Source organism: Haemorhous mexicanus, chromosome Z (genome assembly GCF_027477595.1).
Source record: "Haemorhous mexicanus isolate bHaeMex1 chromosome Z, bHaeMex1.pri, whole genome shotgun sequence".
Classification (NCBI taxonomy): Eukaryota; Metazoa; Chordata; class Aves; order Passeriformes; family Fringillidae; genus Haemorhous; species Haemorhous mexicanus.
In genome coordinates, this window is record NC_082381.1 from 33563535 (window position 1) to 33582495 (window position 18961).

The 18961-nt window shown below is 33.8% G+C and overlaps 1 protein-coding gene across 2 annotated transcripts in view; it reads right to left on the bottom strand.

Moving 5' to 3' along the window:
• Window positions 1-18961, bottom strand: part of CEP120 (centrosomal protein 120) — a 38067-nt gene that overhangs the window by 6827 nt on the left and 12279 nt on the right. For both annotated transcript variants that reach the window (XM_059873786.1, XM_059873785.1), the window contains exons 11-19: window positions 17262-17411; window positions 16260-16442; window positions 13877-13973; window positions 13635-13787; window positions 12889-12978; window positions 12414-12506; window positions 10672-10833; window positions 7124-7246; window positions 5605-5703 (exon numbers count right to left, since the gene is read on the bottom strand). In XM_059873786.1, coding sequence (XP_059729769.1) covers window positions 5605-5703; window positions 7124-7246; window positions 10672-10833; window positions 12414-12506; window positions 12889-12978; window positions 13635-13787; window positions 13877-13973; window positions 16260-16442; window positions 17262-17411 — 1150 coding nt within the window. The remainder of the gene's footprint in view (window positions 1-5604; window positions 5704-7123; window positions 7247-10671; window positions 10834-12413; window positions 12507-12888; window positions 12979-13634; window positions 13788-13876; window positions 13974-16259; window positions 16443-17261; window positions 17412-18961) is intronic.

Below are 18961 nucleotides of genomic sequence, written 5' to 3' on the forward strand. Positions count from 1 at the left end.
ATTAATAATTACGGTCCCAAATTAATTTGAGAACTGTATCTTTTAAATAAATATCTTTAATAATGTTTAATTAAATCAAGAAAAAAGACAACTGAGAATGATGAATAAATCAAGGAAAGAGGAAGGAAAAGCAAGGCTTTTCTGCAGAATCCTTTGTTCAGTTCCTGTTCCTTTTGATATTTTTTTCTGGAGAAGAATTCTATCAAAAAACCCAACAAACACAAAACCAACCAAAAGCAGTGTCACTAGTGAGCATATTCTTTGCTAGGGATAACAGTTCTAGATTTGTAGGGAAGCAAGATTAAATACAGTGCGTGCTAAATTCTTGTTTACTCAATAGAGGAGAGAAACACCTTTATCAGTACATTTTGTCTCCAAGCTAATGTTGGGTAGGAATTCCTTTCAGATAAATGTGATTTGATATCTAATTTGATTACTAATAAAATTATGATGCAAACATGGCAAACATTTGGCACTTATTTAGGGTGTAAAGGGAAAAGTCCAGATTAATTTAAGTCATTGAAAATCAAGAATTTTAGAGGTGTGCCATGCTATGGCCCTGAATAGCAATATTTAAGCATAATAATATTAAATTAAAAAAAAAAATAAATCAACATTTGCATTCATGACAGTCCAGCTTGGAAAACAGACACTAAAACAAGTGAGAAGGGATTCTTTCATGATTGATCCTGTGTGTAATTTACATTACACACTTCATATTCTGAGCTTTTCAAATGTCTTTCCCAACATTAGTCTTTGACTCCTTTAAAAAGTCTGTCATAACAATTTGTAGGGTGCATAACAGAAAACTTGTTCTATGTATACCATTCATAGCAGAGCACGAGAAGCCCATTTCCTAATAATCCATCAATACAAGAAGATGGCAAAGGATTTACAATAGTTTGATAAGAAGGGAGGCATGCTCACTTTAAATTACTTTATATACAATTTTGTTATGATCTGTTGAGGGACCATAAAAAGACTATATTTTGTTATGGTGAGAGAAAAGGAAGGCTTTTTTATTCATCTCAGTGATGAAACTGGTGTCACTTTATCAGACACTCAAGTATTAAATCCACTTTTTCCATTACAATGTAAAAATCCACTGAGCAACAAGCACTCTTCTTTTTTAAATAGAGAAGGAACAGACTTCTGATGCATAGTAGGACCTCAAATGTAGCAGAATTTATTGTGAGATGTTTCAAAGTAAAAATTCAATTAATAAAACACTTCTGCACATTTACTTTATGCATAAAATTAAGTACAATATTTCTATATCCCCTTGTTGAAACTAAAATCTTAATTTTATTCTGTGTATACTGAAAAATTGAGTTATAGCTGAATACTTTAGTGTTCTTCAAGTGTATTTCAGTGTGCACAAGTTTAAACATACATGCTGCATGTAGAAAACTCTCAGTCAAGACTTTCTGGCTAACTTTCCAAACTTTACTCCTATAATATATCGAAAATAAGGAATATTTCAGATTTATTCCCAACTGCTTATTCTAGACAGTCAGGCTATTTCAAATCTCAATAAGAAGTACTACTGTTTTTGTTCCTAACATTTTGCATTTTTAAATTGTATCCAAGGGAATCATCAGCTGCTGGACTAAAGGCAACTTTGTGAATAGAATATAAAACCCACTAGAAACTCAGAACACTTGGAAATATATTATACTTGAACCATCACCCAATCCTCAGCCACTAACCCACAGGAAGGCAGCAACAGATGAATCAAGAATATCATATGCAAGAACATCAAGAATTATCTTATTATGTATTAGTTGGTGCAGATACCTTCTCTGGCACTACCTTCTCAGCACTGCTAATCCTGCTACTCTCTTGCTTCTTTTGCTTCAGCCCCTCACTTACCTCCTTAAATAAAACTCATCAACAATATTTCTTTCACTTATTAATATTTTTCTATTCTCCTTCACAAACAAAATAAATCCATACCAAACAAGTCTGCATTCTAATTATCCGACAACACACTTCAAGGTTTTACTAATTTTCTTCACCAGTTTCCATCTTTAATGTACTGCCTGAGGAATGCAATACTGTTTTAGAAGCTTGTATGGTGGAACTCTCAACCATGTTTTGAAACTTACGATACTACAGAAATATCAGCATTTAACAAAAATTACCCGATAATAAAAAACCATCAAAATTTGAATTATAATCAGATCATTAAAGAACCCCTGTATGCCACCAGGTGCTTTAGTTAAGAGGCTCTTCAATCAAGGAAGCACAATCTTTATTTTGCCATAGCTGCCTATAAATCCAAAAGGGAGATGTAAACATACATACACTAGACTAAACAATGGCTAAATAGCAGCCACTATTCACTCTCCCACTCATGCATACCATGCAAGTCTGTGGGAAAAACTTACGATTGAAGCTAAGGAACTCAAGTAAAGTTTTCTGAAAATAACCCAGAGCTGACAAGTCAGTAGGAGGGCCTGGATGGTTTCAAGACACAGTTTTTAACCAAGATTTAGACTTTCAATTGTGGGGCTTTTTTGTGTGCACGTGTGTGCCTTTTTATTTTTTTTAACAAAGATTTACATCCTATCCTTGGCTAAATTACTTATAAATTAATCAAATTACTGAGTGCATAAGCAAGATACTGGACAAGACAGAATGAATTGTCAGCCAGCTAATATGGTCTATGCACTTTTAAACAAATACCTCAGTGCTGGTTCTAAAACGTCTTTAGGACACAAGCACATTAGAAAACTTTTAAAAATACTTCTTCCAGAATACTGAATGCATGTACATTTTGAGATTTTGGTTATTTAAATTAAGTCTAACTGAGATAATCAACTGCCAAAAATGACATTTCTGCCAATTTTGATTTTCTGTCTTAATAAAATGTTTGTTACACCCAGACAGGTACTAAATTTGATATCTAAGTTCTGTATAAGCATGGATACAGTTTCATGTAAAAAGTGATGATTCCTCTGAGAAATAATGCTCACATAAATGAAAAAAAAAAGGAAATCTCATTTGTGGAGTATTTAGATCGCCTAATCACCAAACACTGAGGAGTTTTTGAAATCTCCAGAAATGACAGTATTTAGATCGCCTAATCACCAAACACTGAAAGAGTTTTTGAAATTTCTAGAAATGACAACATTTACCTGGGTGCACAGATTATGTAGTTAATTTGATGACATTTTTCTCTCCCTAAAAGTTGAACAGGGCTATAACAACTGAAGCATTAATACAGACTTTTACTGAGTAACAAAGAAAAGTAAGGTGGGTGAAGTCTATTGTCACTCAATTTTACAAACTAATTTAAATTTAACTAACTACTGCATTTTCTAAGTACAAGTAAATATGATGTATATGTGCCTTCACGTACTTCAATAAAACTGGCATTGTGTTTAGCATTCAAAGTCCTACCCATGGAGAAGCTTAGATCATATTCTATTAACAGTCCCATACTTTAAGTTATGTGCTGTGTCTCTCATTCTGCAAAATATAAAACTATCCCAGATGTGTGCTAAGAACTAGTTCCAAAGTAAAAGAAAACTTTTTAATTAAGGAAACATTGACTTTTATGGTTGCAAATCAGAAGAGCATTTTACTAAATGCTTAGCCTGTAGATTATGCTTCTTTAATTCACAAATTGACTGCACCAGGTCACCTTTAAGTAATGGAAATCTCTGTTTAAACATTTTTTTGGCAATGGGCACAAAGCATTAGATCTCATTTCCAAGACTTACCAGCTGTGTTTTGTCATTAACATTTATTAACAATCTAAGATACGGCTTTCAGCGTCTAATCCTCACTACACAAATGTTTTGTGTAGTTCTCCAGAGAGCTTTGGTGTGACAAATTACTGGCACAGATTACAGCCCTGTGGCTATTCACCAGAGGCAACACAAAATTAACATGGTACTAATCCAATTCAAACAAGAAATTGGTCAGACTATGCACAATTGCACAAATCATCTGAACTAAAGCAAATCTAGAATTCCTTAAGCTACAGTTTCCAAATTTATATTTAAAACACAGTAAGTTTTTTGGATCAGATTTGGTTCAACTTTTATTTGGCTCTTTAAAAGTCACTTAAAATCTTTATCAGTAGACTAAGTATAGATTAAGCACAGGAGTATAAAAACCACAAGAAACTGCATTGAAAGGGTTTGTTCTGTTGTAGAAGCTTTAGGTAGTATAATCCACTGTACATGCCAACTTATTTCATGGTTCAGACTTTCATCAAGAGGTTCAGTTGAAACCATCAACATATATTAATGAATTCAGTTCACCAGGTCTTTGGTGATGAAATTTGTAACAAGAACCTGATAAGTGATATACATTAGTGTGGCAAGTAACAATCTTTGCTTTTATTCTGGAAATTTTAAAACATGGCAAGAAAAAATAGGCTGGATATTTCATGACTGCTGAAGAAATCTTAATCAGAGCGATAAGATTTATATTCTTCCTGTCACCTTTTCAAACATTGATGCTTCACAAAATGCAGATGACTCCTTTTATCACTTGGCAAAACAGGAACAATTTGAAGACTGCAAATGAAGGTTAGTTTTGACTTACTAACTAAAAGTCATTGTGGTGTGCATTGACTCTCTTCAAACAGAAATACAGCCTAAAGAAGCATTATAAATTGGAAGAACATGGGCTTAACTTCTTATTCTCCAAAACCTGAACATTCTTTCAGTAGAAATGAAGCAGGTACCATAATCCGTAAGAAAAACTCAACACTGTTCCTCAAGATGGAAGTAGGTGTGAATACAGGCAATAAAAACCTTTTACTAAATGTGAATACTGAAGGTCTGTGTTCATGACAATGTTTGTTCATTAATCAGTTGGGATTAATGATCTACTAATTTGTTTGTCAGGGCCAATGGAAATGCTAGCCATTCTTAAGCACATCATTTAGCTAATGTTTACTGGAATTCATGAAAGACAGACGATGACAAAACACAACATGTAATATAGATTCAACAAGGATGAAGCTGTTACTTACTGCATGTTTAAACAGAGTAATTTCAAGTCAAAAGTATATAACTGTATCTACATAGATGCTCACAGACACACAAAAGCTCTGTTAAAACCTAGCAGTAAAACAGCATATTACACTAGTATGAGGTTAGAATTTCCAAAAGCAGAGAAAAAATTCACATCCAGTTTAAATTAGGTTTTCTTCGTTTCATGCATTCATCAAAACTTAAACCCTTATTTCTCAAATTGAAGATTTGTTTCTCATCTTTACCCTTCATTCATTATACAAATAAAATACAAAATAGTTATTATGTAACTGACCGAGATGGTTGGGATCATGGTAAAATATTTTCCTGGAAGTGCTGATGCAGAATTATTTGGAATTAAATTAAACCTTTTATTTTTCTAATTTTTTAAATGCTTCAGCCTTCTTTGCAGGTCAGAGTCTTGGTGTTTCCTGAGTTCAAAGTCAAACACAAGCCAGTTTTGCTGTTCTCATTTTTGTTAAAAGCAGAGCTGAGAGCTTTACTTTGCAAAAACAAACACTAATAACATGAAAACAGTAGTTAAGTGTAATCCTAGCAGCTTCCAACGTGACAATAACTTGGTTGTCTCATATGATGAAAACCTGCATACCTGTTTTAACCTCGCAAGTTCTTTCAAAGCCCTCGTCCATTGTTGTTTGTAGTGAAGCTTTGACTTGGTAGCTGACTCTAACTTTCTTTCAAGTTCAACCTAAAAGCAATTAAAATCATATCAGCTGAAGCAATAACAGCAGTAACAATCACTGAAAGATGTATATATACAAAGGGTCTGGTTTAAGAAAAGTGTTTATGTAGTGTAATATACAACATCATCTAAAGCTGTTATACAATATAACATAAATATTATGGCACAAGAACATTTTCTTGTTTAAAATATAACCTTATTTTTATTGGATGGACGTCTATACAAAGAAAAAGATTAGTTTTTAGCACTAAATCTGCTGATGTAACTTTTAAATTTAAGATTCTCAGATCAGCCATCCCCTCATCCCTTTTTTATTCAAAGTAAGGTTATAAACACTAATTTCATGAAAATGCCGATGGATAAATCTCTCTTTAAAAGGTACATGGATTTTTTTTTTTTAGTTTGATGATGGAAGATATGGCCTGTGTTATTTTCTCTGAAATATCCATCTGCTCTAACCATTCTTTAAAATCTCTGTATCTAGTGTGAACCTATGATCTTAATAACTAAACAAATCTTTAGAAGTTTTTACTGCTAAAAATTCATTTCATTATCTGCGCAAAAAAAAATTGTATTAAAAGACAAATGAAAATATTTATGAAGCACACAAAACACAATAAAAAATTAAGTATTTTTCACATCTCTGAGGAAGTGCTTTTTTTCAATCTGACAAAAATTGTTTTCATTAAACTTGTGAAGATCTTAAAGCACTGTTTAACTCATCTAACAAAAACAGGAAATCTAAAAATATTTCATGTAAGAGCTTAGAAAGTCTGTAGAAACACAAAAATATTTTGCATCAGTTGCTTGCATTATTAGAAGTTATTAAAGCATACAGCAACATACAGACTGGCCATATTAGTGAGTATATTTTATGCCAAGAAGCCTGGCTGAATTTTTTTTCAGCTCATTTCACCAACTATTTTACTCAAATCTCACGATAACTCTGAGCATTAAATGCCCATATCTGTGGCTTTAATTAAATTCTCTGCTCTGGGAATATATGGCTCTTAAGCAAATCAACTTATGACAGAACTTACATTTTATTGATAAGTGACACAACCTCTTTGCAGAAATACTTAATTATGAAAATGCAAATAACAGAAAACCAGTTTAAATTAATCCTCAAGAAAATCATCATCTTTTAGTTTTTTAAAAATAATGTTTAGAGATCCCATCATAAATCATGATTCAAATATATAGGCTATGGTTTTTTCCTGTGTTAGGCTCTAACATTACTGCTTCTTCTATAGAAATAAGGCCACTGTTGATGTTATTTGTGCCTGAATATTTAAACTCTGAAGAAATTACTGGAAAAAGTAAACCAAAGCGGACAAATTAACACTTAATCACACAGCAGTAGTCTACATCTATCAGTTAACCCACCATTGTGACAATTTTTAAGTACTAGAAAAATCCAATATACCTTTTCTAAAGTGAGAAGATTTATTTCTGATTGTAGCTGGATTTCTGGTTTGCTACTTTGCTGGTCTTTGTACTGCTGGAATTCTTTCTCCAAAGCCTTATGCTTATTTTCTGCTTCAAAAAGCTACATTAAAGAAACCAAAATGCAAGTTAGCAGAAAAGCCCATTCACAGACAAATAATTAGATGACAGAATTTAAGTTACTTCTCGGTCCTTGGAACAAACATTTTACTGTCAATTATCTGATATAAAACAGACACTGAAAGTTACACATTCATAATTAATGATTTCTTGATGGTGGCACACAGCAATGTTTTAATAGGAAGAGTTTTAAGGAGGATCTTTGCTCAGTACAGGAAGGAAAAAAACAAGTCTGTCCTCATAAACATAAGATCAAGATTCATGCACATTTTTGTTCGCATTTCTAAAACAACTTGCAGAAGAAATACAGAAAGCATAATACTAAGATTTACACATCTTTTGAAGAAAGCCAGTGTTATCTACTATATGAAGTTTTATTACTTACTCAATTTCACAGTATAACTTTTTTAAGAATGTCTGCAAAAGGAAATGGCTAATACTTTGTACAGCCAAATGATTTAGAAGAAAGGCTGAAGCAGAAAGGCTTCAGTGACTAATGACTTAATGCTGAGTACCTCTGCCCTCACAGTGTATTTCCATAGTTTCAAGAAGATTTTTATAAAGACAGTGCTTTGCTTTTTACACACAATGGGTAATTTGAAAAATGATACCAATACACAATTACTTGCTACAGAAAAAGCAAGGAAATCAAATGTTTAAGAGTGTTTTTTACAATATACTAAAAATACGAAGAACTTTTTGCAATGTTTTCTTCTTCTGTTAAATATTATTCAACTATAAATACCTTAATACACCTGATGGAACTGAAGTATTCCATACTAGAAAATGATCCCATGCGCTGATCTTGTATTTATGTCAAACTAGATAATGCAAGTATTTCTATAAATTCTATCCCATTGTTTAAATACTGACTGAAAATGCTTTAGAGAACTCATTTCTGTTTCAAAGCCAGCAATTTCTACTAGTACAATAATAGTTTAATTATTTGGATCTTCTAATTGGGTCAGCTTTATTTTTCTTCCAGATTTCTGCTTTTTGCATTTATAATTGTTACAGAATGGATGTAAGAAAGCAAAGATATTTCCTAGGGAGTGATACAAAACCAGAGTTTGCTGTCATTGTTTTTCTCACAGAACTACAATAACCTATTGAACTTGAACAAAAGATACTGCTGTTTAACACCTTTCATTTTTACCTACTTATTTTTAAAGCAGACAGAGACATAATGCCAAAGACAATAACCAACTTCTTTTGCTATTAGAAATATCAGCTCTCCCTAGAACCTCTATAACAATGTTTAATTTCTTGTTTGGCTCTGGAAGCACTTTAAAAAATTGAATTTCTTATGAGACCTCAGAACTGCGGACAAGAAGAAACGATAAAAATCCCAGAAATAAAGCACAACTTCCTTATTCAGAAAGTAAGGGTGATGTTCCTCAAGGTGGATGCTTCAAGGATCTCCTCTTGTACACAGTGGGGCTTACATCAGAGAACTCGAGAATTCAACCTGTTTTAAATATCTAAGTGTGAAAATTGTGCATTGACAAATCCCTTTAAAAGGTACGGAATAAGACTACTTATTCCAGAACATTCTGTGTTAAAAAAACAAAAAAAGCCACACATACAAAAAACTCCACACCCAAAATGGTCTTAAAAGAAGAGGAGATTCATCTGGTAGCAACAGAAACTTTCTACTTGTGCACATTACAAAGAGCAGGACCCTAGAGTGAAACTCCAAAGTAAGCAAACAAAATCTGACCCCCAACAAAGCAAAAGAAAAAAGCCTGTCTCACAAACAGTATGTGGCAACAACCATCACATATTGAAACATAGCAGGAACAGCACAGAGGAAGACAGCCAGGATGCTCTGGAAAAAATGGCCTTAGTACAAAACAAAAGAAAACAGTGAGGCTTGTGTTTGGAAGAGAAACAGTATGACAGCCACCTATGCAATCTGGAACAGTATGTTGCACAGGCACTAAAGGATTCTCCATAATTAGTAAGAAATGTGCTTAAAATTAAGAAAAAGTTTTTAAATATAAAAGACATAATTAAAATTTTAGAACTCACTGCCATAGGATGTTGCAATACTAAATACTTTTTAAAAGGAATCACATGAGATCATGAAGAAAACTTTCATTGATGGCTACTGAGTATGAAATTAATTCTGGCAAAGAGTACATATAACCCGTGATGGTATTGCTGGATATACCAAAACTGCATTATTTTCAGAGTCTCACTTCCTTTTTTCTTATCCTCTAAATCCAGCCATTGCTGCACCATAATCCTGAGTTAAATGATCTTTGGTCTGACAACTGGATGTCTGTTCTGAATGGGAAAAATAAGGTGATTATGATGTTTTATTTAGAAAAGGTCTGTTGAAAATAAAAAATGGTCAGTGGGAGCTGAAAGAATGAATGTGAAGAATACTAGCTAGTGGCATTTGGCCACTTGAGCAAGAACTACTGGCAGCTGCCAACAACACATAAAATACAAAAGTGATCCACTTATCACTTTGAATAGGACTGCATTCTGCAGTTTCTTCATCTCAATTCAGTGAGTGCTCAAGTAGAATAGTCAAAATAACTGTCTTCAAGGTTAGCAACATTTCTGTATTAGCTACATTTAAAAAAGGTTCACTGTACTGCGGTTAACATTTGCTAACAAGTAAAGGAGTATGTTAATAACAGTATTTATTACAGAACTAAAAAACTCAAAAATCTATCATCACAACTCTTCCTAAGTACAAAAATATGGCTTTTGCTGACACAGTTTTTCAAACAGTGAAAGCTAATATTGGATTATCACACTATCACACATCAGACATGGAAAACACCAAAGCAAGGAATTAATCTACATAAACAAAATACTTTTCAGAACACTTAGGCATTTGTAAGATTTAATCTACATAATAACAAATTAAGTGTCTAATGCTATAACAGCTAAAAAAAAATAAGTACTAACTTTTACAGTTTACTTTAACAGTCAGGAAAAATCTCTAGACTATCCTTGTTGTTAGTGCCAAAGTTAGCTTACAGGACAACAGAACATGGTCTAAATTTTCTGTTTAGAAAGTACTACTCTCAGAATAGAAGACTGCAATAACAAGAGAGTTTCCCCTTCTATCCCAATAAGGATAACAGAAATACCCTTCGATGTTAATCACCAACAATGATTTTAAGTTACTGAAATGTACACTGCTGTTCAGGTCCTTCATGTAATGTAAGCTTTTAAACGAAACTTGATTTTCATGTTGAAAAAATAACCACAAGCACCACACTGCAAACTGGGCATACAACTGAGCAAGACTGACACAGATGGATCACAGCACAGAGATTCTCAATTTAAATAAAATGTTCGTTACAAAGTTGCCAGAACACAATTGCCTCCAAACCACTACTGAACTTGGTATTCTAAGAAAAACGCTTACTTTTATTGCGTACATACCTGCTGATGTAAGCGAAGCTTGTCTTCTTCCAGTTGTTTGATTTTTGACCTTTCTAGCTCTAGCTGGTGTGCACATTCCTCCCTGGCTCGACGCACAGAATCCTGAAGCACCTGCAGATTTCGTTCATGCTCTGCTTGCAGCTCCTTCTTTACTCTTTGAAGCTTAAAGAGAGACATATATTGACATTAATCCGCAGGAGTGAGAGCTTCACTTGAAAAGTCTTACAACCGTTACTGCTATTCATGACAGAAAAATTGTTATTAATTTCTGAAACAAAACAATAAAATTCCCATTGTCCAACTGTTCACTATATATGACTGTTCACTATATATGTTCTTATTGAATTTCAGTTTAACTAACAATCTGCCAATTTTTGTATTTGGGCTACAAATATATTCTTGCCCGACTACCATAAAAACAGAGCTTTCTGGAGCTCTTTTGTATAATCAAAATGATTTTACATGATTGCTCAAGGCAGGTTTCACTTCCAGTTTCCTACTACAAAGCAAAAAGCTAAATACTCCAATTCACTGCAGAGACAGGGAAAGTCACAGCTACAGCCAAAAAGTGTTTAGGTCAGTGAGACTGCACTGTTCAAACTGAGCATATCGGGATAATTTCTCATCAAGATAAACAGAACAATCCTTGACATATTTGAGCATTCTAGAGAGATGCTAATGTCCCAGATAACTGCTAGCTAGAATAGAAACTTTTCCAATGGCCTGTTTCTCAAACTGTAATTTACTAAATGAACACTACATCATTCTGATGTTTTTTCTGAATCCAATGATTTTAATCATGTCTAGCTCTCAGGTCAGAATCTTACAAAATTTTGAGAAAATTTTTAGAGAAATATACATGAGATTCAAAATATCTACTTCTACTCAGACTGAAATGCACTTGGCCAAACCTGAGCACCAGATTTTTTTTGTACAGATGCTGAAGTCGAAACATAAGATGCAGTTTGTGCTGTAAATAGAGGTACAGACAGCCTGGGTACTGGCTCAGCCAGGGAATTTCTGTGTTGGGAGTTCTCAGTTTTGTTACAAGCACAGAAGGGATTAGTAGGCTAGAAAAATTAATCTGAGTTACAAAGAGGAAAGAAAAAGTTTTTTGGACAACTAAAACACCACAGTATTTTACCTATAAAATTTTGAGTTTGTTCTGAAATACAAGAATAGGCAGTTTATTTTCTCTTTTCATATGACCAGCACCCCTGAAGTCACACACACACTTTGCCAGATTGGGGGTGCTCTGTACAGTGGTAGTTACTAGTTCCTCCTGCATCCTCTTTCACCCTGTCACTATTGAAAAATAATAAACAGAAGTAGGAACTCTGAAAATGTAGGATAACAAAACTTGAAGTTTCTCCCAGATCTCCTTGTCACCTTCTCCAATTTCAACAATCATTCTAGCAATTACTTTTTGAAGTGAGGCACTCTTGTGTATGCGTACAACACCCACCTGACAATGCTAAACTTAAAACGGAGATAATTCTGTCAAGAATAGAAGGTTTACAGTTCTGTAATCCTAACAACCCATTTAAAAATTCACTGAATTTCTATTTCAGTAAAAAAGTGTAACTGTAACAAAATTTGGCTTAATTGCTAGTGCTCCTCTACATATCACTATGAGTGTGGCTAGTTAGTATCTTCTACCCAAAGCACAGTTGTCAATATGTGAAAACTCAAACCTTATAGAAGTAGCTGCAATTACATTGTTTAATATGACCAGCTTTTACCTCCGACTCAGCACTAAAAAGCTGTCGCTCTCGCTTATCCAAATCTCTTAGGGTTTTCTGAAGCTGTCCTTCCAAAACATTATATTCGGCCACCTAAACAAAGAAGGGGGAAAAGTATAAAATATTGATAGTTTTTATTTAGAAATTTCCATATAAAACAAATCTCCAGCTCTTAATTAAGAACTTGCAAAGGAGGACTTCTAACTAACTCATAGGCCATAGAAGGGCTTTTTGACCAGGCAAGTAAAATGCAATCCAACAGCTCCCATATACAGCAAATTAATCTAAGGAAATTTCTAACAAATACTCTATGATTAAAAGCTACTTTTAATTCTTTTGCACTGTTGTAGACTAGCTGCATGCATATCAGTAGCTGCAAAGGTTCATTACAAATCCTTTGATGCATGTTACCAAATACCCTGTTAGATTTATAACAATTTAGAATTTCTGCAAATATAAGGAGGAATTTCCTTACCTTTTTCTTCACTAACGCCTCTCTCTCTCTGTCTCTTTTCTTCCATTCCTCTGCAAGTGCTTGCATATGGACCATTTCCTTCTTTTTAAGCTTTTAGAGGAAAAAAAAAAAAAAAACAAAATTCCCAAACCAAAATTGCTGGAAGTGCACCTTTTGAGTACTAGCAGACCTAAGTCTTGAAGCAAAAGAGTTCAGTATGCTGACTTGTGTAGCTCAAGACAGGATTCTGATAGTGAAAGACATCTTAAACTGAAGTACAAAATGCAAAGTAAATGCGTGTTTGAGAAAATATCTAAATACCCAAAGAAGTAAGTACTAAATTTTCACTACCTTTTAAAAAGAACTAAAAAAACTCACGTCGAACGACCTCAAGAGTAGACAGCAATGGTTTTTGAGAGGCAACTAACAGAATACAGAATTAATATTTAACATCAATAGTTTGACTCTTGACTCTTGAATCTATTGTACTTTATAAAGAGTAATGGGAAATTGTGAAGATGGTATTCTGCAGTTCAAACCCAGTACCATCTTCACGTACTTAAGAATTAACCTGCTTCTTTAAGTAAGAGTATGGAATTTGTGAATGGAGTGGTTTACATCTGAATTTTTAATATTCTGTATGATTAAAATTTAGTTCTTACTTGAAACAGTAAAATAAAGTATAATTAAGGTTATTCTCTGTATCAATTCTGCTAAAACTTCTCTGGCAATCACATAATTTAGGTAATTAAAAAAAAAATAAAAACCTGATTTTCAAAAATGTCCTCTTGTATTTCCTTCCACATTTCTAGCTCCAGTGCTGCTTTGTATTCCAGAGTTTCTCGAGGTTCTGGATGGTCTTCTGGGGCACAGCAAAGCTGAGTGTGAGGGACGTGCCGTTGCTGACCAGCACCTACATCCTGATATAATAAGAGCAGATTTTTCATTGGAACCTCAACTTGTCAAAGGCATGTTCAAAGGAAAAAGAAAAGATTTATGTAAAATTTACTTGAGAAGAATCTGACACCATAACTTCTTGCACTTTGACAAGTCCGTAGTCTTCCAAGGTGATGGTGTACGAAAGCTCTGCTATTCTGCTGCCTGACCTATAAATAGCATTAGAATGTTATTTTGATTAAAACTGTCTGAAGATACAGAAAAAGAATTGTAAGACAGCACACAAAACAGCAAAGCTGAAGTTGTTCTGTGCAAGCTCAGAATCTCTAAACAGTTGCTTATGTGAGAGCTCAAACACACTCTCCTTTATATATTGCTAAGTTAGGGCCTGGTTTATGAATCTATGGGAAGCCTTCTGACTTAAACAGATAAATAGGTTTCCAATGACAAGTTAACTAACAAATTACTATAATCAATACATCCCTGCAACAAGGGAATAGTACAAAATTGTACCTACAGTCCTAAACCTTTCTAATGATGTAACTGTTCATATAAAGGCACTGCTGTTGACTTCAGCTTAAGACATTCATTAAATTTCCTTAGCTTTCTTTGTTTAGACTTTACCAGTAAACTTCTAGTTATCCACAATATAAGTAACTTAGCATATAATTTGTGGAAAAAGATCCTTGGACTACTAAAAACCACATTTCTGGAAGCTTCAGCATAGAGAACTGGCAATTTTAAATCACAAAGAGGTTAAAATACCTAGACCTGCCCTTATATAATGAAACAATACCTACATAACAGATATTTTAATAAATTAATTTGAAAGTAGTTGTAGTTTCTGCTTAAGAACAGCTTGTTTCCAACTGTTTCATCCCTAATCACAGTCAAGTTGTAGCAAACAAAGCCAGTCTTTTGCACAGAAAGGTATTAAGTGAAGGAACACAAAGAAGTTATGTAACTGGAAATTATCAAAAGTCTCACATGGAAGTACACTGAATTGTAGACCTTCGTCAAAACAAAACCTCTCATTTCAGTAATAATCACTCAGTAAGGCAAATTACACAATCACTTGTCACCTGGAAGCTGAAGAACATATCAAGCAAGAAGATGCTGATATGTTCTGCAGCTGTAGTTTTCACAGAAATTCACTTTCAGCAAATATAGATTAGATGACACTAAAATGCTTTTTACAAGGGTGCAGCCTTCTACACTATACTTCTATTTGCAAAGGAAAAAAACCCAATAAATGCGTGTACTTCACTTAAAATAAATTGCTGCATTAAATTCTTACAACTTTCCATGGCTACTGACTAAAAAAGAAAACATTTGTATTAGTCAACCTCAGAAGTCTTAGTAAATGATTCAACAAGTCTGTTGAGCATACAAGTGTAAAAAGCAGGTTACACCTACAAGAGCAAGGATAAGAAGGGGCCTGCACAGCAAAACACAGACCTGATTGCATTTTGAGAATGCCATCTAGTGGTTATGTTTTGTGCAAAACCAGGTTTCATTTAACTAACGGTAAAAGTATGAACCTTAATGTATAGTGAGACCTTAAAGTAACTCTTCACAGAATCAGACCACGCCGGCTTTCTCACAGAAGTTGAAGCAAAGCCAGAGGTTTTGCTTCTTATTTGCTTCTTATTAAGTTGGGAGGAGAGAAAACAGCAGTCACTAACATGAAATTTCCTGTGAGTTAAATATAAAATGCATTTTCTAAAATTTGTTGCATTAGCAGTTTAAAACTGACCTCAGTCTTAATAGCAATTACATTTATTTTTAGGGGCATAATCAAATTCCATCATTACACAGAAAAGATGAGGGTCTAGACACTGATTGTGAACACTAATCATCTTCAACAAGGACACAGGACAGAAGTAACTATCAATCAAAAAAAAAATACACACACACACATATATAAAACCCCATCACTGCTCTATATAAATGAACATTTGTTTTCAGACAGAATATTAGCTAATACTGCTCCTTCTGATGTACACAAGCTGAAACCCCTGCTACTATCCTGAAACAGGATGACATCTCCATTCTCTGGGTGTATCTGTCCTCCTAACTTTCACCAAAGTCAGTTGTATCTAAAAGCATACTATGGACAAACAATGTTAAATATATTATGGAATATCAGCCCTTTCTCTAATTGAGTAACTTACTTAAGGAAGTGCCTCAGTAACATTTTTTTCAATTGTTTATTTCTTAATCTGTCTGTGAAGTTTAATTTACCCAGAATCATGATTATATACAGGTTTATTACAATGACTTTCGTAGTAGTGCATACATTGCTCAATATGAAGTGGCAATTTTGCTTTTCATCTCTTAGATGCCTATTCCCCCCTCTGCATACTGCAGCACTCTGCAGCCTGTTTACCTATTCAAAAAGCTATGCAGGAAAAACTGGCTGTTTTTCAGAGAAATACTAAACAAACAACTCTAGAAAACTTGCTACAGGGCTAAGTATTTTTTAAATAGTTTACCCTTGTGCTGCTGTGAAACTGACTGTTTCATTACAAGTCTGACGCCAGCATTGTTCACCATTCCCACCCAAGAAGCGGGTTTTTTCTGAAGCCAAAACATTTGAAAGCTGAAGCCTCGCCACTCCTAGAAGTAAGTCTTTGGCTGTTTTATCCTTGTGCCACAATTCAACAAGCAGAGGCAATCTGAAATAAAGAAGTGATCTTTGTGTCAGGCACCAAAATGAAAGAGGAGGCATTCTTATTCAGAAGAACCTCATGTTCTAAAAGTAACTTCTTAAATCAGTGATGGCTGCAAAAGTCAAAACATGAGTTGGTTTTACCGCATTGCATTTAGAGGAATGAGACTGACTGACTTTGTAGCTTCTCAATCACTTGGTTCAGATTATCATTCCTTTCTTCAATTAGGGACTAACAATGTTACAGTGAGTGACAGACAGAATGATGCTAACACAACTTGATCACCTTCATTTATAAATACTTACAAATGAATTTTAGCCATTGTCATTCAAAATACAGCTCCCTCCACTGCTACTTTCAAATTACTGCTATTTTGATGATTTTTTTTTAACAACTTAATGATTTCTTGAAAGCTGGTGGAATTACTAGTAGAACTGTTTTACAGCCCTCAACACTGCAAACTGTTTTCCAGGTACCTGCTGTATTTTCAAAGAGATCTTATAGACATTGCAAATTAAAAAGAAAATAATTTCATATTTCAAGAAGTACTTTGTCAAAAATCATGCTATCAAGCTTTACTTTTAAAATTTATGGCAATTGTACTTGTTTCTGTAACCAAAAATACCTAAGTATGCAAGAGAGAAAATCAAGAACTGTAGAATTCCTGACTTTAAATGATTAATAGAGAAACTGGAAGAGCAAGCTATAAAGTATTTATTGGCATCAGCCCTTGAATTATTTACTAAGTTCTAGTGTCTTAACGTGACTTGCATTTGCAACAAAATCTAGAAAAGTGTAATTAGGATAAAAATTGAAAACTACTACCGGAAGAATGTATCTTGAAGCTGATGAGGTATAGTTGCAAAGTCAAATGCACAATATGACTTGGGAAGAAAGACTTCCATGTTCTTTCTAACTTCTACAGGTGGACTTGTCATAATAGGTGCTGCACTGCCAAAAAATGGGTAGGAGTACCTAATAAAAACAATAATAAAAATAATAATTCTATAAATAGGTAACTTTTTTGTACCTTCTGCAACAGGAAAACCAGTTCAGACATCATTTAGTAAAGCATGACATACATCAAAGTTTGATAAATTTATACTAGTACACTCAACAATAGAACTTAGCTCTTAAGTATTCATGTTGTCATTTATTTCAGGAACAATCCAGCTTCTTTATATTGGCTGTTGCTTTGGCAAAAGAAGTTTTAATATCCTGTATGTTCACAACCAGATGAATTCATATTTTACTATGCAATTATTACATAAACAGAGCAGACAAACAGAAGGAAAATTTATACTCACATGTAGATTGTTACTTGAGAACATCTGTGACTGCACTTACAGTTCAGAATAGTCTAACATGCAATAACTAATAACTAGGCATACATATACACAGTGTCAGAACCATTAGAAAATTTCATTGGCTTTTCCATTTCCACAGTTTAATTGACTGAAAGGCAAGTCAAATCATTTTACCAATATGACTTAAAGTGTGGCCTGGAACTACTCTACTGGCACATTTCAGTATACGATAAACTGTAACAAAGAGGAGGTCATGAACCTCTTAAACTTCATTTTGTTCAAACTGATAATGCCAGCTGTCAGCTAAGGTCCTAATAAAATAAAAACTGTATCAAATGATGCATCTATGTATAAAAATTGCATTCTTCACCTTTTGAGAAGAGCTGTTAAAAGAGCTTGTTTAGACTGGAAAAAAAAAATGCTTCCAATCTACAGCGAATATGCAGTTTTTTACCCTGCAATCCAGTTTATGTATCTGGATGTTTCTCCGCTTCAGCTTCCTGCCATGTTCATCACTGACTATAAAAATTTAAGTGCATAAAACTAAAAAACCCTATGTGTTGTTACTGTTCTGAAACAAATTAACTATTGAAATGTTACATTAAAGATTTTATGTGGCAAAATTCCATCCACTGTATGTTGCTTTCTGCATAATATTTAGTATAGCCAATATGGAAAGACACTAATGATGCACTCTACAGTAGCTATATTTTAAAATATTCTAGCCCTATATCTCATCCACATCTTTTCAACCTAGTTCAGACAAAATCTAAACCCCAAGAACCACCACCACAACTAGACTTCCCAGTGACTAGTTAACACTTTTTTAATCGAGCTTGGGGAGAAAAGAGGTAGAGCAAATGGAGAGGCAACTCCCCAGTCAGAAACACTCAGAAATTTGACTGAATCACCATTTGAAGATATGTTTCATCACAAACATCAAAAGCACCCTGATGGAAATAAGACAAATTGTAAAACTACTATTAATCACTCACTTGAAATACATCATCAATAATTGCTATAATGAAAGTAGAATTTCTTTTTTAAACTAGCAAAATCATCCCTGTATTTACAAGTCTCTCAGAAGTGCATTTAACTACACTGGTTTTTATTAAAACTAGAATGGGCTTCCTTTGGATTCATACACAAACCAGTGATCTGTCTCTTACTAAAACACTGTAAAGAGCTCTTGGTGAACTGTGGAAAACTACAAAAAAA